Source organism: Sebastes fasciatus, chromosome 22 (genome assembly GCF_043250625.1).
Source record: "Sebastes fasciatus isolate fSebFas1 chromosome 22, fSebFas1.pri, whole genome shotgun sequence".
Lineage (NCBI taxonomy): Eukaryota > Metazoa > Chordata > Actinopteri > Perciformes > Sebastidae > Sebastes > Sebastes fasciatus.
Genome location: NC_133816.1, coordinates 16725363 through 16751694, shown reverse-complemented (window position 1 = coordinate 16751694; position 26332 = coordinate 16725363). Strand labels below are relative to the sequence as shown.

General features: G+C 40.9%; 3 protein-coding genes across 6 annotated transcripts in view; 1 reads left to right on the top strand and 2 right to left on the bottom strand.

Moving 5' to 3' along the window:
* eml3 (EMAP like 3) overlaps window positions 1–2879 on the bottom strand; it is a 44465-nt gene extending 41586 nt beyond the window's left edge. Inside the window, exon 1 of one of the 2 annotated variants that reach the window (XM_074624512.1) lies at window positions 2721–2879. In XM_074624512.1, the coding sequence (XP_074480613.1) occupies window positions 2721–2745 (25 nt within the window). In that variant the 5' untranslated portion in view covers window positions 2746–2879. The remainder of the gene's footprint in view (window positions 1–2720) is intronic. The other variant, XM_074624511.1, reaches the window with a different exon arrangement.
* Window positions 2880–4132: 1253 nt separating this feature from the next.
* On the top strand, window positions 4133–9042 carry ecsit (ECSIT signaling integrator). Its single transcript, XM_074624660.1, has 8 exons — window positions 4133–4272; window positions 4986–5151; window positions 5855–6260; window positions 6366–6589; window positions 7368–7425; window positions 7845–7993; window positions 8341–8446; window positions 8556–9042. The coding sequence occupies exons 2-8, from the start codon at window positions 5023–5025 to the stop codon at window positions 8834–8836; spliced, it is 1353 nt and encodes a 450-aa protein (XP_074480761.1). The 5' UTR covers window positions 4133–4272; window positions 4986–5022; the 3' UTR covers window positions 8837–9042.
* Window positions 9043–9959: 917 nt separating this feature from the next.
* LOC141761318 (uncharacterized) overlaps window positions 9960–26332 on the bottom strand; it is a 19642-nt gene continuing 3269 nt past the window's right edge. The window contains exons 2-8 of one of the 3 annotated variants that reach the window (XM_074624653.1): window positions 24098–24282; window positions 17702–21129; window positions 14854–15531; window positions 14145–14194; window positions 13996–14057; window positions 13050–13367; window positions 9960–12825 (exon numbers count right to left, since the gene is read on the bottom strand). In XM_074624653.1, the coding sequence (XP_074480754.1) occupies window positions 12809–12825; window positions 13050–13367; window positions 13996–14057; window positions 14145–14194; window positions 14854–15531; window positions 17702–20965 (4389 nt within the window). In that variant the 5' untranslated portion in view covers window positions 20966–21129; window positions 24098–24282 and the 3' untranslated portion in view covers window positions 9960–12808. The remainder of the gene's footprint in view (window positions 12826–13049; window positions 13368–13995; window positions 14058–14144; window positions 14195–14853; window positions 15532–17701; window positions 21130–24097; window positions 24283–26332) is intronic. The other 2 variants (XM_074624655.1, XM_074624656.1) reach the window with 2 other exon arrangements.

Genomic DNA, 26332 nt, shown 5'->3' with positions numbered 1-26332 from the left:
AATAAATAAGTTAAAGAAATTAGTTGCGTTAAAACAAACGTGCGTTAATACGTTATTATCTCGTTAACTTTGACAGCCTTAATTTACATACAATAAATGCACAGCAGATGACAGGTGTGGTTATTTGCCTCATTGCAATTTCCCACCTGTTCAAAGGTCACATATAATTTATATGAGCTTTGCCACCTGTCATCCCCTCATGCTCTGACTATATATATACTGTATATACAGTATATGTCTATCACAGGCCAATATGGACTGTCAGAGACCTGAAGATGCTGTCACAATTTGTCAGCCACCAAAATTGTTGATAATAGATTTAAATTACTTAAAATATATATATGGACTATGTCTGCTTGTGTATCCACTACAACTACAGATGTACCAGCATTCAAACACAGTACGAGTACCAGCTGATATTAGCTTTACAAGGCATAAACATATATGTTGTAAATTATTTTCTGCAGATATTTATTGGTGGTAGTTTACCATTTTGTAGGAGTATAAAATATGTTCATTTTCGGAGTATTTTATATGTAATTGTGCATGGTTTTACCATATTGTGATAGCCTACTGTATTTATCGATATAGTAAAAAATATTGTTATTAACATTGTGCCAATATCACCAAGCCCTATGTATATGATTTTGTTTTAAAAAGCCCATATTGGCCAATATGGGTGGAGAAACATATGATCTATTGGTATCTTCTTGTTATCAGTGCATCACAAACTACAACAATGAGTTGTTCACATCATCTGACCCATGACATGGTGCAAGCCAGTCAGATGACAGTGAGACACAGATGGGCTGCACAGTATCATAGATTTCAAAAGTTATTAAAATGAACTTCATTATGAAGCATTTAGTGTAAGATAATTACTATTAAAGACAGAGAAGAGCGGCAGGCAGTCTCTCCACACTGTATTTCACTCTTCAGTTCCCTCCAGCAGCCTTCCCCACATATGCTGGCGAGCGTGATATTTACTGTTCCCCTGTGCCTTGCCGCCCCACCAATTTACAAGGCAAGTAAACACAACATCAGCACATAAGGTGGGACAGCAGGACCCACAGATGTGCAACAAAAAGCAGCTTTGTGCAACAGTGTTGTAGTTCCTGTTTAACAGTCAGCACTGTGGAGGCAGAGCAGGTACAGTAGAGCCTCTGAAACACTTGCTTGCTTGCAAAAAAGAGTAAGAGTAAAGTTATAGGGTTAGGGTTAGGGTTAACCCTAAACTAACCTAATATCCTGACAGTAGTGCATGAGACAGGTGACCTAAAAAAAATCCTCAATCCAATATTCTGCCTACTGCCACTTTAAACCAGACAGCAGAGTTTTTTCTTTGATCCCCTGACAGCTCTGCTGGTGGTCTGTTAATGTGGCTGCTGTAAAACACACACAGCCTCATTCACCTACTATGAGTAATGCAAAACTCCATTTACAAAAAACGTTAATTTTAATTTTTCATGAAGTTATAACTAACTCTGCTTGCTATAGTTGACATTAGTCACATCAGAGCGAGACCGATGAAGAAACACAGACTTAAAGGTTCCATATCGTGCTCATTTTCAGGTTCATATTTATATTATGTGTTTCTAATAGAACATGTTTACACACTGTAATGTTAAAAAAACAACTTATTTTCCTCATACTGTCTGCCTGAATATACCTGTATTTACCCTCTGTCTGAAACGCTCCGTTTTAGTACATTTCAAAGGAATTGCAACGGAATTGCGTTGCTAGGCAACAGTTTGGGTCCATGTTTAGTTCCTGTCATCTGATGTTATTTACATACACTGCAACAGGAAATAAACTGGTACACATTTAGAATGTTTATGTTTAAAACCGTGTAATGGTCTAAATATTGTATATTTGTGACATCACAAATGGATAGAAATCCTATAATGGCTTGTTTCAAACGCACAATTTCTGAATACGGGCTGTGTGTGTTTCTCAGTATATTGAGCTTTCGATAGTTTAACAGTATTCATATAAAGCACTTAAACCTGCTTTTTGATATAAAAGACATGAAAATCTCACTTTTTACAATATGGGACCTTTTAAATTTAAGGTCACGCCTAAAATTTGACTTGACCCCCCTTGTGCCAAAATAAAGACAGCTGTATGAATACAAGGCTGAAACAGAAACTAGCAGAAAACTGAACCACAGCAGCTGTTAACCAACACATCAGGATATGCTGCAACAGGTCCTTCTTCACACCTACACACAAAGTGCTGCTGTCATTTTTTGCAACACAGCTTGCAAACATAAAAAAAAGTGCAAATATCACTATTTGCAAAAATGAAAAAGTTTACAGGGAGTTACTTTGACAGTAAATGTACAGTATAAAGCTGAATAAACAAAAATGTCCAAACGCACCACCAGACTTCCTTATAATTTTAACATTCTTTTAGAGAGCACGCCTGTTTTTCCCCCATTGGCAGGAAGCACTGCCAAAGAGCTGTACAACTTTATTTATTAATTTAATTAAAAAGCTGCTTTAAGAAAGATGTAAACTGTACAGCCGAATTTGTCTGAACATTTTACAGTTTTGTAAAATACTTTAAACCATGTTGTACGACGTTTGTACATTAGCCGAACAGTAAAACAATATTGCCAAATCTTTACTATTTTATAGGCAAAGTGTTCCCTCCATAGACACAGTTAAGTTTCCATAAAGTTTAACACAAAAGACAGTTTTTTTGGTTGTTTTACTCACCCAAACTGTTTGTAGATGAATCCATAATCCGTAGATAAAGTTGTGTGAAGTTTCTCTAGAGGTAAAGTCTGGACTGAGGTGTGTTTTCCATGCTGAGAGGAGGAGTGTCAGAAAGTCACACTCTGGGGACTTTTAGTGTCAAACTGCCAGCCATGGCAACAAGAAGACCGGAAACGGAAACTACTGTTTATTAAAGAATAATTATTATTTAAAATACATTCCTTAAATCCTGTTAATATTAATTTAGAGTATATAAATATAGGGACACAAGTAAAAAAAAAAATTACTAAATAATACTAAAATAATTGTTAGTTGAGAGATTGAAAGTGTCAACCGGAAGTTACGTACCTCATTGTGGCGAGCTTGATGATATTTAATAAACGCTATGAGACTGTTTGTTTTGAAGCTATTTGTCTCCACCACGTGGCAGGTTTATATAACAATATTTTATGTAAGAAAGAAACTCAGAATCAAACACATTAAACCTGTAGGTTTCACTTTCATTTACTTGGATTTGTGCAAATAAAATTTTCCAAGAATGAGAATGTTATTCACCAGAAAGTCATCTTTGTTATTGTCCATGACAAGACCATAAACAATGTCCTTTTGAGATGAGTTTCCCAGATGAGAAACTTTTGGGAAAAGACAGTCATGTATATCAAGCATGCACACCCAAAACACAATTACAGTCACAATTAAATTTAATTCAAACTTAATTGCAGACTCAAGGTCCAGATAAGAAAAAAGTAAAACATTTTGTTTTACACATAATACATTACAGTACAGGAAGCACTATAAAAGTCATAATTGTTTTTCTTTGTTTCTTTTTATTCATCTTCTTTTCTTTTCCTTACATTTTATTTGTTGTATAATTTATGTATTTATTATTATTATTATTATTATTATTATTATTAATAATAATAATAATAAATAAATAAATTTACTTTACTTTATGTATACTGTACTGAACTTTCAAAATAAAATATTGAAAAAAAGTCATCATTAAAAGATATTAAAAAATATAAATATTCAATTCAATTCAATTCAAATCACTTTATTTGTCCCCGAGGGGCAATTGTAGATGGCTCGTAGAGTAATACAATTAACAACACAATACAGGAAATTTTGAAACATCTTGAAGTTTAAAAATAGTGATACTAATATAGTACTAACACTAGTAAAATAATGCAAAATAGTGCAGTATACACAGTATAAATATGAATTATTTTATTTAGCTTTCTATAGTCACTCTTTTGTTTAAATACATTTAGTTGTTCCTCTTTTACTTTCACAACATGGGGTAACTTAATGCCACTTAATATCTATAACAAAAATTTTAGAAGAATGTACAACACAATTAAATACCCCAAAAAGTATATTAACTGTACAGAACTGTGATACGCGGAACTGTTATTTGCGCTAATGTTTTCTGTTGTTTGGGGGAAGCGAATGAGTGTCGCACCCGGATGTTCAACCGGCTGTTCATCATGGAGGCTACAGAGGGTGATTCCTGAAGGAGACTTATATCTTCGTACGTTTGTCTGCATACATGGTGGGTATTAAAATGAATATATATATATAATATGTTAGACTATAATGTACTTAAGTTATTTATTACATAATATCAGTTTTTAATAATAGTTTGCCTGACATTTAGCCTTAATCACAACCTCTGATATGCCAAACTCAATGCAAAAATATGCTAATTTAAGGTTTCTTACTGCTTGGCAAATATTTATAGGTGATAGGAGTTAATTGAAGGATGTTTATGAATAAATCAGAGTTGTTCTTCAGTTCGGCTAACATAAATACATTAAATACTGTTTATTTATGTATTTATTTATGTATTTAAGTAAGCATTCAACTGTATTCAGTCAGCATCACAATCATTTTCCACAACAAAATACATCATAAGATAAGATAAGATGAACCTTTATTAATCCCCGGAGGGAAATTCAGGTGTCAAAGCAGTAACATCAGCAAACAGAGTGAAACACAGGAGAGGTAAAGATATACAAACATTATAAAAACAATAATAGAGATATAAAAGATACATAGTGAATGGGTGAACATAGTGTGTGTAGTCCGTCAATAAATAAATGTAATATGTACATATGCCCAGTCTATAAAGTGGTATATAGGATGTATAGTGTACCAGTGGTTAGAGTCCAAGATCATGGTGTCACCATTGGAGTAAAATTGTTACAAGAGTGCCTTGAGTGAATACTGAATACTGTCCCTGTCATGTTCATTGTCCCTCTGCAGTCCTGTTGTCCCTGTAAGTCAGTGTGATGTCTCCATCATGAAGTGTGCCCGCTGCCTGATCCAGCTGCAGTGTCTCCGACTGGTGGGCCAGTCAGCCAGGTCTGCTGCCCAGCATGGTGTTCTGCTCCAGTCAGCCTCCTCCAGTCAGCATAACACCCAGCACCAGGTAAAGTTTAATCTCCATTCATAGCACCAGACTCAAAATTATTGGTCATTTAAAAAGGTACAGTTTGTAGGATTTGGCAACATCTACTGACGTGGTTGCAGATTGCAACCAATTGAGTCCCCCTCTGCTCACTCCTCCTTTTCCAAGACTGCGGTATCATGAGCTACCGAGTGCAAAATCCTTACCATAATAACACAACTTTAGGAGCAACAGCAGTCAGACGGCAGCTCGCGGTACCACGGTTTTGCACGCTGTGGCTCACGTTACCGCAGTTTCTCAAGGATGTCGGAGAACTACGGTGGCATTCAGGTAATGGAAAAACATTAAAAGCTCTCTCTAGAGCCAGTGTTTGGTTTGTCCGTTCTGGGCTACTGTAGAAACATATCAGACTCGGTGAAGAGGACCTGCTCCCTATGTAGATATGAAGGGCTCATTCTAGGCTAATGAAAACACAATGATTCTTAGTTTCATGTGATTGTACACTAATGAAAACATAGTTATGAATATTATATTCCATTTCTGCTAATACAGTAGATCTGCTTAAATCCTACACACTGTGCCTTTAATGAAGTTAGCATTATTAGCGAAAACAGAATAGCACATACTGTATGACTCAGACCTCTCCTGAACGATGAGTTTTCAATTCTGGATACATTCAACCCACAAAGCAGCACTAATTATTATACTTTCCAACAAATTGTAGGCGTTGAGGCGTTTCCACGGCAGCCCAGCATGCGCCAAGAATCAACCTATACCTGCAGAGTTCATCAATGAGGACGACAAGAAGAAAGACAGGTCTTTGGTCACCCACGATGACCTGTTCGAGCAGGTGGCCAGAGACACCAAAACCAAAGCCACGTTTAACAAAGTGGTGGACGTCTTCATCAAGAGAGACATAAGACGGCGGGGTCACGTGGAGTTTATCTACGCCGCTTTGGCGAAGATGCCGGAGTTTGGCGTGGAGAGGGACCTGGTCGTCTACAACAAGCTGCTGGATGTTTTCCCCAAAGAGGTGTTTGTGCCCAGAAACTTTATCCAGCGAATGTTCAACCACTATCCCCGGCAGCAGGAGTGTGGTGTCCAGCTACTGGAGCAGCTGGAGAGCTATGGTGGGTTACAGGATTCAGTCTGGTCACGGAGTTCCTGGAATGATTTAGAATACAGTTTAATACAGCAGCGTGTGTTTATCCTCAGTCTGAATGATTGTGTTTCAGGTATCATGCCCAACATGGAGACCAAAGTCCTGCTGGTCCAGATCTTTGGAGAGAAAGGCCACCCCATGAGGAAGTTCCAGCGCATCATGTACTGGTTCCCCAAATTCAAACACATAAACCCCTTCCCCGTCCCCCAGCATCTACCCGAAGACCCGGTGGACTTGGCTCGCTTCAGCCTGAATCGCATCGCTGGCGACCTGGACGCTAAAGTCACCGTCTACCAGGTACGCCTGCACGCTTTGGAGTGGGAAATAAGCCCTTTAACTTTCTTTCAGCGAGTGAGATGTTGAGATGGATATCAATGTCGTGTGTGTGTGTTAAGAACAGACCTGGAGTCAGACCTAGCTTATGCATAAATATCTGCCCAGCGCCTCAGTGCAGTGTCTCCAGCTATAGCAGGATTTACAGCACATTTTATTTTAGAGCTCACTACCTCGACTGGTCTCAAGTCTGTCAAGCTGGTGACCTTAAAATCCACGACAGTCTGGAGCTCGTTGTGTTTGTTAAAGGCCATTTAAAACACAACAAAAAACATATTACATAGCTTGTCAAAACAAATCTTAACCAAAGGTCCACTTACTGGCTTTTTTCCCCAGAGCTTTTAACCACATCTATAATTTTTTCAAAGTTATGGAAAGACTGTCATGAAAAAGTTCATTTTAATTTTTTTTTTTTTTTTTGGTTAAAGGTTGAGAATGAACTTTCATGCTCAACAATATAGCATAGCTTTTTTTAAGAGAACCACCCACACCATGCTGAGTAAGGTTATGTTTCAGGACTGGTTTTTATTTGCGTTATAATGTCAAATGAATCCCAGAAGTTCCAGTTTCCACTTCAGCTCTTTACAGTTCAAACACAGAGAGCAGCAGAACTTTAGAGGGAAATAACCAACTGCTCTACTTTGTTGTCAACATGAGGATGAGCCTTTGTGCCCTTCACTTCTTTATTTCTGACTTTATTGTCACTATAAATGATGTCTTGTCTATTTGCTCTTCCCACCAGCTGCCCTGTACAGACATCACAGAGAGTGGAGAGGAGATCACACTTCCACATGTAGTAGGTATGGAAACTGTTTGTTTGTCTCAGGTTGAATGTGTTATAGTGGTTTACAGGATTCCCACTGTCCCAGACTGGTTTAGTAAGGGGAGAGAAGAAGAGGAAGAAGTCTGGGAGTAAAACTGTGTATTCTACAACGGAGTATTAGGGCCACATTGAGGGGAAAAAAATTATCTGAGATTTCGAGAATATAGTCGTAATTTAATGAGAATAACGTCAAGAACAAAATAGTAATAAAATAATATATCAGATATCGTCTTCTTTGACTTCTTTGATTTGAAGCCTAACTGCAAATGAAACCAAAGAAAACAACCGTAACATCCTGTCCATCTTAAACATGTTCTAATAGCACAATGGTGTGATCAGATCCGTATATATTTAGCTCACTGTCTTTGTTTTCGTTCCTTCCTGCGTTGACACCAGGTATCCAGAGCCCCAGCCAGATGGAGCTGCTGGCAAAGCACAACCCGAGCAGGCCCGTGTTCGTAGAGGGCCCCTTCCCTCTGTGGCTGAGGAAGACGTGTGTGTACTACTATGTCCTTAGAGCTGACCCCACACCGCCTGACGAGAAGGTGGGGAAACCCCTCGGCTATTATCGGTTATTAAGTTAATACATATAGTTAATGTTGTGTTAGAGAATTAGATTTTTTTAGGATTCAATAAATGATTTTATCAACTTTTGAAGGAACAGCCTGATACTTTGGGTAAAAAAATTAACATTAACATACCACTTCCGTCCAACCTCCACAGTCCAGGTAGGAATTACTTGGCTAACTTAAAGTGGCAATCCTTAAGATTTCAGTCCTGGTTCTATTAGAGTGAAAACAATGTACTTATAGTTTACTTATAGTTTAAAACATGCTCTTACCTTTCCGAAACATTGAAGTTCACACAGCTGTATGTGTGTGTCCTCCCACAGGTGGAGGAGCCCTACGATCCAGAGAGGTGTCTGGACTATCCTCTGCAGCTGGACCTGGATTTGGACCGGGACCTCGGAGACGAGGAGAGCTTCGACGTGGAAGACTGTAAGACGCTGAAGCTGTCAGATAGATTTTCATGTTTGTTGCTGGTGTTCAGGGTTGCTCAAATTGCTACTGAGTGTGTAACGCAGCTTTTTGTGTGTCTTGTATCCAGTGGACGAGGGTCCGGTCTTCGGCATGTGTATGACCAGCCAGGGAGAGCAGGCCGTCCTCAACCAGTGGATCTCTGGCCTCCAGCAGAACAATCCCATCCTGGGTCAGGTCCCCACTCTGTTCCGCCTGGAGGCCGGGCCCCGAGAGCTGCAAGGGGCGGCTGACACCGAGTCAGATCACCACCAAGGGCCAGACCCAGAGACCCAGAGAGAGGAGAGACCGCATGAGGAAGAACCGGAGGTCATAGTGGACCACAAGAGCCGAGGGGAAGCCAGGGGATGAAACGGTGAACAGCCGTCAGACTGACAGGAACATCATGATATGACTGATATATAGAAGTATAGTCCATGCTGGGTAGGGGCTGGACTGGTGTCGGCTACTGGTTCATTTAACTCAGCAGAACCTGAGGAGGACTCTGAATAATACTGGCACGGTTCAGTAATCAAGTAAATTAAATTAAAATAAACTTATTTTAGTCTCTGTCAAAAGTCGCTGAGTGTACTTTTTTTTTTTTAAATGATCTTAAGCAGCGGTTCCCAAGCTGGGGGCCAGGACCCCCACTAGGGGTCGCAAGATGATTTACATGATAGGGAAGCAGAAAAATACAAAATCAAAATGCTTTCCTCTAATCTTTGCATTGATTCCTTTAAACAATAATGTCCGTAAAACAAGTTGAACCGGCTCCACAACCAGTAGACATACTGTATGCCGGGGGAGGCAAGTCCATACATACATACATGTAGGTGCAAGAAAACCAGATGTAAAAGGAAGGAACAATGTGGGAGCTTTAAATGAAGTCATACACTGTAGGTAGGTAGCACGATATGATCATTACTGAGCAGCCAAGCGTCTTGATTCTCAGTGTTCTCATAAACCTGCAGCAGGAAGCTGCTCTCAGACAAAACGAGCTCAGCCAGTCGAAACTTTGAGACACATTTAGCAGCTTAGATGGAGAGAAAAGTTGAACATTTAAATGGTAAATGGACTTTCATTTATATAACTCCTTTTTAATGTCCCAACCACTCAAATAGCTTTATGCAACATGTCAGCATTCACACACACACATTCATACACTGATGGCAGAGGCTGCCATGCAACCTGCCCATCAGGATCTAATGTAAATACTTATTCACACACCGATGGCACAGCCTTTGGGAGACATTAGGGGTTCAGTATCTTGCACGAGGACACTTCGACATGCAAACTGGAGGAGCCGGGGAAGAAAATGTATTTAAAAATATATAAATATTTTAATAAATAAAGAAAACCTGACAAAAAAAACTTGTGCTAGGTAGTACTGGGAGGAGAACGTTCTGTCCCCGGGCCCCCAACTGGTTGATCCAGCCATACTGGAACATCTGATCTGAGAGATAATTAATATGTGAACACAGATCTCAGAGAATAATCCCAAAGGTAGAAAAGGTTTATTACTGAAAAGGCATTTAAACATTCCCTTTGAACTGGTAAACAAGTCAAGTCAAGAATTACATTCTCAGAAGGTGAAATAGCTCGGGTGGTCGCTCCCAGCTATTTACGCTGTGTTGCAGCTGTGCAGGCAGTTTTCTATACAGCTTTGTGCTCAAACAGAATTATCATTTCAGCATTTTTACTCTTGAATGAAAATCATATAAAAAAAACATGGGAATGCATTCCAGAGTTTTATATTCCGATATACAACTGTTCATCCTTTTAACTACTCATGCAGGAAAGCCTTTTGGATCCTCGACACTCACAAATGAGAAACGTCTCTAACTCTCTACGGATATGAATAATGAATCATCAGTAATCATTATAGAAGAGGAGATTCAATAAATAATGAATAAAGATTGCTCAAAATAAATCATGAAACCGCACAGTCAAAGAACATTTTGGCATCTCATGTTTTAGTATTTAGTGTATTTACAGTGCAGAAGGTTGGTTGGATGTTTGACGTCAAACGGTGGAGCCGATATGAACTGCAGGAGGTTTTTATACAGTTGTAAAAAAAGTTACAAAAGGTAGTCATCGAGGAACACATGTAAGGTTCAGGGTTTGAAGAACAGCGTGGTGCAGTATCACATACAAAATCATGTGGAACAGTTCGGGACACCCATGCAACAATCCAATAACTAACCAGAGTCTAGAGCAGTCCTGGACCTGAATGCAAACCTGCCTGTAGTGCAGATAAAACCTTTATACAAAACTGTTAGTTAATGGATGATGAATGGTTAACTCTTGTGCTGTATGTGTGTTTGTTTTTCTTATAGCTGGCTGATTCAGGGGGGTTCTGATGTGATTCTGTCCAACACAGTCTCACGGCAGTTTGTGAAATAGTCACGAAATTTCATCTTTTTTATTCGTGTACATAGACACGAATTTACCTCTTTTGTTTTGTGACGCTCAGCACGACTTTCAACAACATAATTTTCATGCTTTTTCTTACGAATGTCCAGCAACACGTGTAAATTTACGCTCCTGTTTTTTCAAAATAAAACTACTTAGTTAGGTTTAGGAAAAGGTCGCGGTGTGGGTTAAAATAACACCTGAGGTGTCAAAACTTAAAGGGACTGTTTGTAACTTCTTACACGTATAAATCAATCCGGGTCGGTGTCCCATGCGCGCTCGCGTGTGGCTACGCTGTTCAGACAAGACTCCAACACAAACTACACAGAAGCACCGGGAGGTTTCCCCGTGTCTTGTGAAGTGACGGGGCTCTGCAGCGAGAAACGTTATCGTCTCCGACCAAAACTCTGGTGTCTTCCCTGTTCTCTCCGGCTGCGGTCGGGAGGCTGAGGCAGGAAAAGCCAACACTAGGATCAGCAGTGATTCATGGAGAGACCTTCGTCTGGTCAGCTAACATTAATGCCGAGCAGGTGAAATATAGAGGGATATTGTGGTTTTGGCTGACGTGTGTCGCCTCACTGTGTTGAGCGATGCTCATTCATGTCTATGTAGAGCGAGCACAAGCGCGAGCAAAAGGACGCTGACTTTCGTTGACTTAGCGGCCACAGGTGTCGCTGTTAACAAGCATTTCTGATTCTTACAAACAGTCCCTTAGGAGTACGGAAGTTACGTGACAAAAAGTACTTTGTTAGGTTTAGGAAAAGATCGCGGTTTGGGTTTAAACAACACCTGAAGCGTTTCTATCCCTTTAACCCTGTGATTCGGTTACACCTCTGCAAACCTTACAGGAAAATTAAAAATTGAATTTTTGACCTGTTATACAGCAGCAGGTTGTATTTTCATGATCTCGCAGATGTCTATTCCCAGAATGATCAAATGTTTGGCCACAGCAAGAATGTTTGAATTAAATATTTCACTACCTGCGCCGGCCGCTGTTTCATCCTACCATGGATAAAAAAATTAAATACATTTGAAAATGCCTTTGTAGATACAACTTACTGCTGCTGAAGAAGAGGTAAACCTGTATGGTTTGCATAGGAAATGCTATGCCACAGAGTCACATACGGAGTGCTGAGGTCACGGGTAGGGCTGCTTTTAGCATGTCACCAATAAATATTTCATGGTTTTATTGGTTGGTTTTAAAGGTAAAAGAGGTAAACACAGCGTAACTCACCATGACTTTGTTGTTTCCTGCTTGTGGCCCCATTCAGCTCGCTCTCAGTCAGGTCACCTGATGAAGTCTTTAAAAACAACCGACTCAAGAGAATCTTATGAAATGAAGGAAAATTGCTATTATCCTGTAAGTGCCACTTCAGCAAAAGTCACACAGTCTGTTTAAAGAGGAAAGGTTTTATTCTCCTGTGACGGTTAAATGCTGTTTCTATCTGACTGGAGTTAGAGTCTGTGGGAAACACTGAACGTTTCTAGATGTTGAGGGTTAAAAAACGGCCAAACTTGAAGGAATAATTGAAGATTTCTAGAAGTAGAGCAAGAATATGAAAATGATATTCAATATAAGTTTTATCTGTGAGTTCATAGGTCCAGCATGCTTTTAGCCTAGCTTAGTACAACCACTGTTTTTCCCAAAATGTTGGACTTCTCCTTTAAATATTTTAAATATTATCACAAAATCTCAGTTGTCATAGCTTCAATGTAATAAAAAAAAAATCAATACTGGCTTTCATAAACCCACATCACAAACCTGGGTAGGAAATGAGGTAAAGCTGCTTTTCTGGGGGTGAATTTTCCCTTTACAGCGTTCTCTTTCAAGGTGACTCGCTATGAAAGTTACAATAAATAAATAAGACAAAGTGTGGGTTTTCTCTCCTGGTCCGTCCGTGGTCTTCAGATGACTTCTGCAGTCTTTGTTCTTCAGTTCCTGTGTACTTCTGCAAAATAATTCCAACACAAAAAGGCAAAATCTTGGGTGAACAAACAGCAAAAACAAAAACCTAAAAAGGTGAACAAATGTTGTTACCCTAAAATGTCAGAGGTTACAGCAGACTCAGTTTTACAGCTAGAGTGGAGATACTGGTATCATATGCTCAGTAAACAATCCTCTACCAGCTCCCCTGCCCTCTCTCCATGTCCTCTGGGTGCAGTCACACTGTACCTGCCAGGGCGCCGCTGTGCTGCTGGAGCTGGCTGGTGAAGAAGCGTTCCCGCCGGGACACCTGCTCGTCCCAGGCCTCCAGTATTTGCCGCTGCTCCCTGGGCTCCAGGTTCAGGGTGTCCGGGTGGGCCTCGTCGATGTGGGCCCTCACTCCCTCCAGGCTGTGGGAGTACTGCAGCTCCCCGCACACCATGCACACCAGCAGCTGGTTGAGAGGATCGTAGTCCATGAGGTAGCGGTTCCTCCACACGGCGACCGAGACGGGATCTTCCTCGTCGTCGTTGTTCTCGTAGTCGGCGAACAGAAGCTCGGCCTCGTCTGAGGAGACAAAGAAAAAACGTTTTGTGCCAATTTCTCTGTTCGAATGTGCGTTCCTTTTGGTTCAAGTGACATAAACCGGGTTTCTGTTGAGTGTTTGATGGTTATTTAATTGTGTGTTAGAACTTTAACGCCGTGAAACAATCAGAAAATAACTCATCACTCTTTCTCTCATTCACAGCACCGCCGCGCTACGTCTCTCTCTCTCTCATCTAACACTATCGCTCGCACCTCACAATCTCTTTTTCTCTGCATCTTTTTTAAATGAGTCGGTAAGCCGACAGCAGAGCCTAACTTTACTTTTAATGTTATCAAACAAAGAGAAATGCTCTCCCCTCGTCCTAAAATGGTCGTACAAGCACTTCCTTGTTTTATGAATGAAGTGGTACACGAGTTGAAGCCGTTGAAGCAGCGGCGTTCTGTGTGTGTTTCACCAATCAGTGACGATCATCCCTGCAAACTTCACCGCGAAAGTTACGGTACTTTCAGAAAGTAATACCCCCCGACCAGTGCCTTAATTTAGACCCTGGTCCCTGCGGTTGAAATGCAATGAGTTCCTCAAAAGGTTCTTAGTGAACTCGGGGTGAAAGCTCCTGCAGTGGAAACGGGGCTATAGTTGATGCCTCACCTTCGACCGGTGCTGTGTAACCTTCGAATGGAAAGGATCCCGGGTCGGTGTCCTCTGACGTGCTGTAAAAGAGGGAAAATAGTTACATTCATTACTATCCCACATCGAGCTGGCAGCAATTTGATGTCAGTAATACACTCGATTCCCACCTCATTAGATGTTCCGACTCCTCAGAGGAGCTCACCCACTGACCAGAATCCTACAGGGATTAGTCAGAGACAGAGAGAGAAAACAAAGATGCTTGAATCAAAACGTATATGATTTGTGAACCCGCAAACAGACTTCTCAGTGAGAATGTAACCTGAGAGGTGTTTTATTATGACTAATCTGTGCTAATCAGTTAACAACACAAAACAATGACAAATATTGTCCAGAAACCCTCACAGGTACTGCATTTAGCATAAAACATATGCTCAAATCATAATATGGCAGCCCAACAGGCAACAACAGCTGTCAGCGTGTCAGTGTGCTGACTTGACTATGACTTGCCCCAAACTGCATGTGATTATCATAAAGTGGGCATGTCTGTAAAGGGGAGACTCGTGGGTACCCATAGAACCCATTTTCATTCACATATCTTGAGGTCAGAGGTCAAGGGACCCCTTTGAAAATGGCCATGTCAGTTTATCCTCGCGAAAATGTAGCTTAAGTTTGGAGCGTTATTTAAACTCCTTTGTGACAAGCTAGTATGACATGGCTGGTACCAATGGATTCCTTGGGTTTTCTTGTTTCATATGATACCAGAATCTTCACTTTAGCTTTAAAACTGAGCCCGCTACAACCTAAAGTAACGTGTTATTATTGCATTAACTTTGACAGGCCTAGTTTTTCTATCTACTGTACGTGTGCAGCTCTGACCTGTGTTTGTTGGTCCTGGGCAGGCAGGATGGGCCTCAGGTTGTTGGAGGCTCTCCTTGGGGAGACTCCCTTCTCCCGAATCGCCTTCCTGGCTCTCTGCTCCTTCTTTTTGATCCTCCAGTACTCCCGCTTCCTCCTCAGAAAGTCCTCCTCAGCCTCCCCTGGGACAGGCTTCGGTGGAACCATGATGGCTATCGGTCCCAGCTTGATGGGAGATTCTAGCATATGTGTGGGGCTCTGAAGTTGAGCACAAGGGATTTTTATTGGACTGGAATTTGGAGTTAGAGGGGGTTCAATGGGTTGCAGGTTGATGCTGGACAGCGGGTTGTCTGGGGGCTTCAGAGTAGGAAGGGAGGAGGTCGAGTCTGTTCTTCTGGACATCCACTTCCGTGAAGCCGGCACGGCTTGTTGCAGATTCTCGAGATAGTCCATCTGCGAAGGCCCGACGCTCATGTGGTTCTGCTCTCTTCTGGGCGAACAGGAGACGCTGGTGATGGGCAGTTTGACCTGGAGTGTGTCAGGTGGCTGTTCGACGTTACATGTCGTAGGGCTAACGAGCAGGACGGTGGGGATGCTGGTCACTGCGGTCAGAGAAGCGACGGATGGCTTGGGCTGGAGGGCTGGTTTCGCTGGACGATTCACACCCTTAACAGTGTTCATTATATCCAGACCTGGAGCCTGAAAGACAAACATGAACAAATAATCAACACTATTAAAATATACATACAGCAATCAGACAATAATCTATACTAAACATGCACATATGTGTTTGCCCCTTGCTTTAAGTAGGCCCCTCTAGGTCACACTCCTCTCTATTTTTGCTGTTCAGGTGTCAAATGCCGGACAGAGGTTTGTGGTGATGACTCAGGTTTCAGCTGGAGGGGGCACTGGCTATGCCTACTAACCTCAAACTCTTTGTGCTAACTAACAAGTCCCATGGCATAGGCACGGATATCTTTAGCATCACCGGATGTTATGAATTCAGCATAATCAGGGTTCATCATCTAGAAACTGGTTTATTTTAAAGGTACTAACAATTTACATGTATTAATCGCTTTGTATTGCCAATATGTGAACGTATTGCACTTAAAAACTGAGACCTTCCCCGACTTTCTCAGTTGCCAATAACAGCCTGTAGTCTATGTAAAGGACTCTGGGTCGTTTTGCTGGGAAACTCTAAAGGACATGATGTTTAAGCGTGCCCCCAGAGTGCCCTGCTTCTCTTCAGCTCCCCAAAAAGCGCCAACAATGCGTAGCTGGAGTTACAAAATACTGTCTTGCGTGCTTAAGCTAATCACACTTTGAAGCTTATCATAATTAAAATGTTTAAGTACTCAAATTTGACAAAAAAACTAAGTCATATTTCAGCTTTTTAGAAAGTGAGGTGAAACAAATGCACATGTTAAATTGACAGAAGCCAGCTAGCAAAGGGAGCCAGTTAGACCGTTATCAGGCCAGTAATGGGCGTTAACAGTGGTTATAAGCCTCATAGATGTGGGTCAGTAGGGCCCCGATACACCTACTAGTAGGTTTTATCATTGATTCACATGGCGACCTCTAGCGACGGTAGTAATTATGACAGGAACGAAGTCAGGCACTGTAGTGTAGACAGCATGAAACTATGCGGTGGAGGTCGGGCGTGATGGACCTGAGTGGTACTTTCACGCAGGAAACTGGGGTTTGCATCCTGTGTGAAACCAACAGTGTGTAGTTGTTTTTGTGTTCTCAACCTTTAACTTTCACTTTTCAAACGTAGTTATTTTAATCCAAAACACAATCTTTTCCTCTTTTTCCACTAAAGGTGTTTTTGTTGCCTAAATCTAAAGGAGCTGTTTTGTTGTTTGTGTTCAAAATGTTAACGTTTCATTCAGTTTTACAACATGTTAGAACTAGGGCTGTCAAAGTTTACGCAAACTCGTCTTTAACGCCACTAATTTCTTTAACTCATTAACACAACTTAGGTTGTAGCGGGCTCAGACTGAAGATACTGGCATCGTATGAAACTAGAAGAACCTCAGGAATCCATTTGTACCAACCATGTCATACTAGCTTGTTGCGAAGGACTTTAAATAACGATCCAGACTTATGCTAAATTTTGGTGAGGAAAAACTGGCACGGCTATTTTTAAAGGGTCCCTTGACCTCTGACCTCAAGATATGTTATTGAAAATTGGTTCTATGGGTACCCACACGAGTCTCTCCTTTACAGACATGCCCACTTTATGATAATCACATGCAGTTTGGGGCAAGTCATAGTCAAGTCAGCACACTGACACACTGACAGCTGTTGTTGCCTGTTGGGCTGCAGTTTACCATGTTATGATTTGAGCATATTTCCTATGCTAAATGCAGTACCTGTGAGGGTTTCTGGACAATATCTGTCATTGTTTTGTGTTGTTAATTGATTTCCAGTAATAAATATATACATACATTTGCATAAAGCAGCATATTTTTCCACTCCCATGTTGATAAGAGTATTAAATACTTGACATATCTCCCTTCAAGGTACATTTTGAACGGATAAAAGAATGTGAGATAAATTTGAGATTAATTGCGATTAAATATTTTAATCGATTGACAGCCCTAGATAGAACATGCTGCTTTTAAGTTTCACTCTCACTTTTACAACATAGGAGGTGTAGCAGGCCCCTACTGACCCACATCTATGAGGCTTATAACGACTAATAATGCACATTTAATGAGCTGATAACAGTCGAATTGAGTGCACTTTACGTCCGTACAGCGTTTGGTTGTTGCTTCTTCTAAACTTTGCCCCACTGACTCCTTCACACTTGTCTCTATTAAGACCTAAATGCAAAACAATACTGTATCAAGCATGTTCACATCACCTGAATGATTCTCTGGGAAAGCCGACTGCTGCATTCTCCCTGTCTCTCTCTCTGCCTGGCCCTTAACCTCGCCCTTTGCTGCCTCTTCATCAGCTTCCAGTACTCCCTCTTCCTCTGCAGGCTGCCCAAACCGCTGTACTCGTGCACCATGCTGAGATGTTCTTGTGCTGGTGGCGAGTTGCTGTTTTGGCATTCTTCTCGTGCCTGACACCGTTGTTCACACTGTGGTTGAACCATGGGTAGGTGATGCAGCTTTGGCGGCTCTGGGGAAGAGCAGCTCTGAGGCTCTTCTTTTTTGGCGCAAAGCCTCTGGGTTCTGCGTGGTGAAGACGGGCCGTCAGAGCCTTCCATGGAGGGGTTTACTATGAAGTTTGAAGGGGTTTGGGATGAGTGCTCACAGGTGGCATGCAGGACTACCTCGCTGGAGGTGGAAAGAGGAGGAAGTATCTCGCTACTTTGTGGTGAGTCCTTGAGATGAGGGCTTGGTGAACCTGCTTGTACCAACGCATCGATATCTGACTGCCAGCTTTTTATCTCCAGTGTCAAGTCAGCGGCAATAGGAGCCACCTCGTTCAGAGGTAAACTTGGCTCCATCTCTTCCACTGAGGTCTCCTCAGTTGACTCTATTTTAACGTCAGTCTGCACACCGCTACACTCTGTCACCGTGCTAAGTGACTCTTCCAGGAGTTTCTTCATAGAGGCCACGGCGAGCAGAGTGGTAGCCTGGCTGTCTGCGTTCAGCAGAGCTGGGTCGGGCTCTGGCTGAGGCGCTGGAGGTGGTGGGGAGGCTGGGGCTTTGATATCTGGACAGATGGCTTGTTCTGGTTGAGAATTTAGGTCAACTGCTGGCATAGACTCACTCTCTTGTTTTATCTCATTTGCATGCGGCGATTCAGGCACACTGTTGTCGGGGAGAGGCTGAGCACTTCCTGTACGGTTAGTAAGACTCCTGGCTAATGATACAGAGCTTACTGCTACTTGCTTCTGGGCCTTCCTCCTCTGTAAGGTCGCATGGGCCCTCGCTTGTAAGACGCCCTGCTTCAATCGAGAAGCACGGGCTGCTCGCTGCTCTCGCTTCTTTAGCCTCCAGTACTCCCTCTTCTTCGTCATCCTCTCCTCCTCCGTCAGCCCTGGATCCAGAGAAAGCGCCGATAGCGACGCCGCGCTCCTCGAGACGGCCATTTTCATGACGCAGCCGCCGAGGTTCGACCCGGCTGTCGATCCTCCTCGAGAAACGGCCTTTTGAGGGGTTTGAGGATGAGTGAGCGTGAGCTGATTAACAGTTTGGATCGCTAAATTGTGTGAATTAGGAGCGGTTGTGCTTTCGAGTTGAGTCCTCGGTCTGATTGACAGTAGTCTCGGAGGCTTGTTGACCAACTGTCCAGCGAGAGGAAAAGAGACTTTCACCTGAGCTGGGCGGAGGGGAAGAGGGGGCTGGGTTACACGAACGGGCGAAGCACCTCTCCGTTTAGTGTTGGGCTGGTACTGAGGTTGTGTGATGGGGGTGTTATTGGGAACTACATGGCACTCTGCTGCGTTGTGATCTGTAGGAAGCTGGGGAATGCTAATGGTCACCGTCCCGTCCTCTTTGATGAACCCTCCGATGGTCTCCGAGGCGTGGGTGTGGGTGAGGGTGCTTCCTGCGGACTGGGCCAGCGCTCTGGCCCTCCTCATCTCCAGGAGGATGTTCTGGTAACGTTTCACTCTTCGCATCAGAGAGTCCTTCTCCTTCAGCCGAACCTTCACCTCCATCGACATCTTAGCTCGCTGCTCGCGCTTCTTAACCCGCCAGTACTCTCGCCGTTTGGCTATTATCTGCTCGGGCGTGTCGTTGGGGTCGATGTGGGGGATATTTCTGGTGCCAAAGACTGAAGTGAAAAACGGGGATTTACATCTTATGTTTCTTTGAATCATGAAATTCTTCTGGGCGTCGATGAACCTCTGTCTCGGCGTTTTACATCGTGCCATCCCTCGAGAAACGTTGGAAAGATGTACATAACTTGGAAACCTTCTCTGCGACTCCCCTGGCTTTCTCACAGAAACAACATCACACGACGTCTGCGTCGTCCTGGTCCCGTGTGGATTTTGTACTTTTATCCGATCTGCTTGCAGGTTGACTGAAGCCAAACTTGTCGCCCCACTTTGCAGTTTATCATTGTCCCTTTTGACCCGAGCAGGACACTGCTTCTGGCCCGCTCCTCTCAAAAACGACTGAGATGGAAGATGCTGGAGAATCGTGCCGCCCACGAGTAGTCCTGTCTTTTGTGCCGTTTGCCTCTGCGACGTCATCTCCGCGCTCTGCGTCCTCTCTCTGGCTTTAGCTATCTGAGCCGCCAGCTTCGCCCTCTGCTCTCGCTTTTTGATCCGCCACTGCTCTCTGCGCTTGGCTGCTCTCTCCTCCTCCGGCTCGAGGGAAGACCGCGAGGCGCCGACACCTTTAGCCCTCGGCGAGGTGACCAAGGCACTCTTTGATCCACTTTGAGGTGTTGTGTTCGCTGTCGTGCCCTCTGTTTTAATAGAAACTGGGACACATGGAGAAGACATGAGAATCATACCTGTGGTGGGGGAGAGTTTGGGCTGAATGCGTGACGCAACTTGTGCCTTCTGTTGCGTTTTGGGGACTGATGCGCCCTGCATAGACACACATGGCTGAGGTGTTGTTTTAGCGGAGCTGCCATTGGTAGTTCTGGTCACTCTGACTGGAGGCACTGAGGAACGGGTGTTCAGCTGGGTTCCACCGGGCGTGGCTGAGGTAACGGCTCTGCTCACAGCGCCCCTCGCTGTTAGGCATTTCACCGTGGCTGCGTGGCCCCGAGCAGCTTTGGCTGAGATGGAACATGACGCTGGCAACTGAGGCAAGACCTTGTTGAGTTTCACCGTGTGGAACCACTTCTCCTTTTGGTTTCCAGCGGCTTTAGCTCCCGCCGTGTTTCCACCCTGTGATGCAGGAGAGACCGTCTTGTATGAGTCATCGTTGCCCTGCAAAGGAGAAGAGAAAGCAGCAAAAGAGCCGGACAAAGTGGAATTCACCGCCGCCGGGGTGTGCAGATGTAGGAGCTTTCCCCCTCGGCCGTCTTGCGTCGACTTCCTTCTGCGCTCCGTCAGCCGGGCCCTCTGCTCTCGCTTCTTGGTTCTCCAGTATTGTCTCTTTTGGACGAGGGTGGCATCGTCGTATTCCGAGGCAGGCCGGTAGCGGTGGGACATGGAACCGTCTTTATCTTTTGCAGTTGGCATCGCCAGCTCGGACAGCCCATCAGTTCTCATCCAACGGTACTGGTTGGCTCTTCCCCTCGTGGCGCCGATTCAGTTCATCCCCCTCAGTCGAGAATCCACTCTGACATTAACTTACATGGTGTCCTCCTATATGACGCTTCGCTCCGCTGAGCAGCTGCCAGATCTCTCAGACATCACATCTGCATGCAGGGACCCTGAGGAACACAAAAAGACAAGTCTTAGTTACATGTTGTAACAAAGTCATTTTATATCACGTGTCTTTAAAAGGGAAGTCTGAAGGTCAGATGTTATTCACTCAGCGGCCACTATATTAGGTACACCAGTACAATCCAATACAGCAGCTCAGCCATAAACTCTATCCTTACTAAGATTATAATGCTTTGGTTTTTGTTAACATTGTCAGAAAGGTATTAATTCAACTATACACTTGGTGGTCACTTTATTAGGTACACCTGTACAATCTAAAAATGCTGTCCAATCACACAGCCCTGACTTAAATTCTACCTTTAGAAAGATCATAATGTTCTGTTAATCTATAAAATCGTTTGGTCTATATAAGATGTTGGAAAATGCCCATAACAAATTTACAAGAGCACATGTATTTAAAGTCTTGTTTTGATTTACCAACAGTCCAAAAAGATTCTGTTTACTACCACGGGAGACTATAAGAAAACCAGCAAACTGTCATATTTTAGCAGCTGAAACCAGTACACTTAAAGTATCTTTTGCTTTAAAAGAAGAATTGTTGCAAATTGATTTTCTGTCAATAAACTAATCGATTAATGACTAATTGTTTCAGCCGGGGGAAGAATATTAGAACCACATTTCAATATAATGCAGTCCAGAACGACAGAAACACCAACTACGACCTCAATAATAAACATATGTAATATAATATAATATAATAAACGTAAACATTGTGTGGTTTAAGGACATTTCACGTGGGAAAACATTCGTTACTAAAAAAAAAAAAAAAAAATCTCATTTGGACACATGCTAGTGTTCCTATTTCCAGTGTTTAAATGGATGCAAATCAACAGTTATTTCAGATATTTTCACACAGATATATGAAAACACCAATTTCTGCTTTTAGATCACATGTGAAACACATCATAGAGCCACATGATTTTGGCTTGTGGTTCATCACATGTGAAACATCATCAACGTCATATGCATAAGATTCCCATCGTGTGGTTTAAGGACATTTCACGTGTGAAAACAAACATCATAAAGCCACATGATTTTTTAGATATTTCACACTTGAAATGAAAGACATAGCATAGGAAAAACACCAATTTATGATTTTTATATCACATTTCAGATGTAATATAAATTCACATTTCAGGCTTGTGGTTCATCCCATGTGAAACACGTCATATGCAATAGATTCCCATTGTTTGGTTTAAGGACATTTCACGTGTGAAAACACTACTTTCACTTTGTAACTTTACTATTTACTCTGTCTTTACTAAAAAAAAAAATTATGTTCCCATTTCGTGTTTAAATCACATGTTCATCACATGTGAAACACATCATAAAGCCATATGATTTTTTAGATATTTCACACATGGAATGAAAGAACACCAATTTATGATTTTATAATCACATTTCAGATGTGATATAAAATCACATTTCAGGCACATGTGGTTCATCCCATGTGAATCATGTAATATGCAATTGATTCCCATTGCGTGGTTTAAGGATATTTCACGTGTGAAAACACTACTTTCACTTTGTAACTTTACTATTTACTCTGTCGTTACTAAGATAAAGGCACAAGTGATTTTCAAATATTTGACATGTAAAAATGTTCAAACATCAATCTATATCACATGTGAATAATATTTCAGATGTGATTAAATCACATTGAAGCACATATTTAAGGTTCATCACATGTGAAACACATCATTACGCCACATGTTGTTGTTTTTTCAAGATATTTCACACTTGAAATGAAAGATATAGCATATAAAAACACCAATTTATGATTTTTATATCACATTTCAGATGTGATAAATTCACATTTCAGGCTTGTGGTTCATCACATTCTTATATATTTTTATATATGTCATATGCAATAGATTCTCATTGCGTGGTTTAAGGACATTTCACGTGTGAAAACACTACTTTCACTTTGTAACTTTAGTATTAACTCTGTCATTACTAAGATAAAGGCACAAGTGATTTTCAAATATTTGACATGTAAAAATGTTCAAACTCTATATATAATCTATATCACATGTGAATAATATTTCAGATGTGATTAAATCACATTGAAGCACATATTTAAGGTTCATCACATGTGAAACACATCATTACGCCACATGTTGTTTTTTAAGATATTTCACACTTGAAATGAAAAATATAGCATATAAAAACACAAATTTATGATTTTTATATCACATTTCAGATGTGATAAATTCACATTTCAGGCTTGTGGTTCATCACATTCTTATATATGTCATATGCAATAGATTCTCATTGTGTGGAAAACATTACTTTCACTTTGTAACTTTAACTATTTACTATTTCTTTACTAAAAAAAATATATATATATATATCACATTTGCACATCATGCATTTCCAGAGACTCCTCCTTTATATAAATGGATGCAAATCAACAGACAAAGCATTATTATGCAGGCTACATAACAGTCAAAACGCCCATCTCCTCTCACTACACAGCTTTCACTGTGAGACACTACTACATCACATAGCTGGCTTCATATTTAAACATATTTAAGTGCATGCATATTAAATATCACAGTATCTTTAGGTGATATTATATAAACATGGAGGCTATGTATGTGTAGCTAGAGACATGAACCCGGAAGTGACGATGTCCCTTTAAACCTGTCCCTTTCTATCACAAATTATATCTGTCTGGAGCCATCTTATTATCCTTTATTCTCTCTATTTCATTATAAACGCATTCAAAGCGACGGAATACACAATACACACGGAAACACGGTGTAAAAAGAGCCGTATTTAAGGTGGTAAACCGAGTGTGTCTGTCTCTGTGCTGCACAATGGACCAGATCCTCCTCCTGTTGTCCAACACACGGACAGACAACTGCTGCCTGTCTTAAAACACCCGCACAGAAAGCAGCAGGACGCTTTAAGGAAAACATGTGGATATAAAAAACATGCAGACCACGATACCTGTTTAGTTACACCTAACTTTCCCCGGGACAGTTTTTAGTGAACGTTTTGTTGGACAGAGATAGACAGTGTCTCCAGGAGGACACTGCAGCTCAGCTCAGCTCAGCTCAACCGCTGCTCTCTCAGGCTGCCTTGACAACGCTGGCTGGCTGAGGACCCGGATGTGGGACCTGGATGTCGCTCTGCTGTGTGTGGACACCAAGGAGACACACTGAGACACACTGAGACAGACAGAGACAGACAGCACAACCTCCTTTACAAGACTATTATAACATAATTTCACTAAATGATGTGATTGTGGTTGATGAAATTAACCTCTTGTCATTTTCACCATTTATATTATTATGTATGTGTATATATCTATATATGTATATATGTATGTATATATATATAATTTATATATGTACTATGTGTATACTATGGAAAATAATTTCACTAAATTGTGATTGTGCTTGATGAAATTAACCTCATCATTTTCCCCATTTATATTAGTATGTATGTGTGTATATATACAGATGTATATATATACATCTATATATATATATGTGTGTATACATATATATATATATATATATACAGTATATGTGTGTGTGTGTGTGTATATATATATATATGTGTGTGCATATATATATGTATGTGTATTTGTATGTGTATGTGTATGTATATATTGCATGTTGTATTGCATGTGCATATTATATATTATAAATTGTATATTATAAATAATAATTTGCGCATTTAAGAAAAGATAACAACTAGTCAATATGATTAAGTTAAATATGTAAGTAATTAATTGGTATTGTGATTAAGTTATATTATAAGATTGATAACAAATTTATATTTTGATGAGGATAATTATATCAGTAATTAATTTATATTTCTGTATGACACAGATTAAAGGTAATAATTAGAATTAGAATAATTATAAATAATAGTAATTATAGTTAAACAAATTTAGTAAAATATAATTAGAGTATGTTTATGGCTCAATAAGGAAGATTGTTAATAATTAATAATTGACTTATGGAGAAGGAGTGGGATTAAATAAGTTTATACTTCTTCTCACTCCTTTTCGAATATGTAAATCAAGGTATCAAGTGGTGACAATTTATTTTTCTTATGCTTTTCATTGTATGTAAATACTACCAGTTTCTGACTGCCCACTTGTTGGTATGATCATTCTCTTTTTCTTTATTTTCTTTATTATTATTTTTTGTATTTTACATGTTCGAAATAAATTTTGAAATGAAAAATGAAACCTGAATTTGGGGACGGGACATTTAATCTAAAGAACACTCAGTGACAATGCACAGACATTACATAACGCTTACAATAACATATATATATATAGTCTATTCCAACTTGGAGCAGCTGGACAAAGGTCCATTGAGTTATTGGCTTTTTTTTCCAACACATGACCTCAATTCATGTGCTATCAGGGATATAGGGTACAATGATAGGCAGGTTTGATGGGGGAAAAAAAGTACTTGTAGTAGTGATAGAAGAAAGAGTAGTGAATAGAAGTAAACTATTTTTTCTTTAAAGGGGATATATCATGCTCATTTTCAGGTTCATGTTTGTATTTTGGGTTTCTACTAGAACATGTTCACATGCTTTAATGTAAAAAAAAACTTATTATTCTCATTTAGTCTGTCTGAATATACCTGTATTCACCCTCTGTCTGAAACGCTCCATTTTAGCCCATTTCAACGGAAGTGCGTTGCTAGGAAACAGCTCGGGTTCCATGTTTACTTTCTGTCAGCTGATGTCATTCACATACACTGCAACAGGAAATAAACTGGGACACATTTAGAATGTTTAAAACTTTGAAATTGTGTAAATATTGTAGATTTGTGACATCACAAATGGACAGAAATCCAAAACGGCTTGTTTAAACACACAGTTTCTGAATACGGGGCTGTGTGTATTTCTCCGTTGATTGAGTGTTTTGATACTTTCACAGTATTTATATATCACTTAAACCTGCTTTATGATATAAAAGACATGAAAATCTCACTTTTTTACAATATGGGACCTTTCAAAAATATATATTTCAGGAGGGGTGGGACTTTAAAGGGGCTCCAATGTCCAACAAAATTACAATATTTTAATTTCAGTATTCGGGATGCACCGATATGATACCGATCGGATATCTGGGCCGATACCAACTCAAATAGCTGGATCGGGTATCGGTTGCCTGATCTATTCAATTCTATATTTATATACTAGATATACATT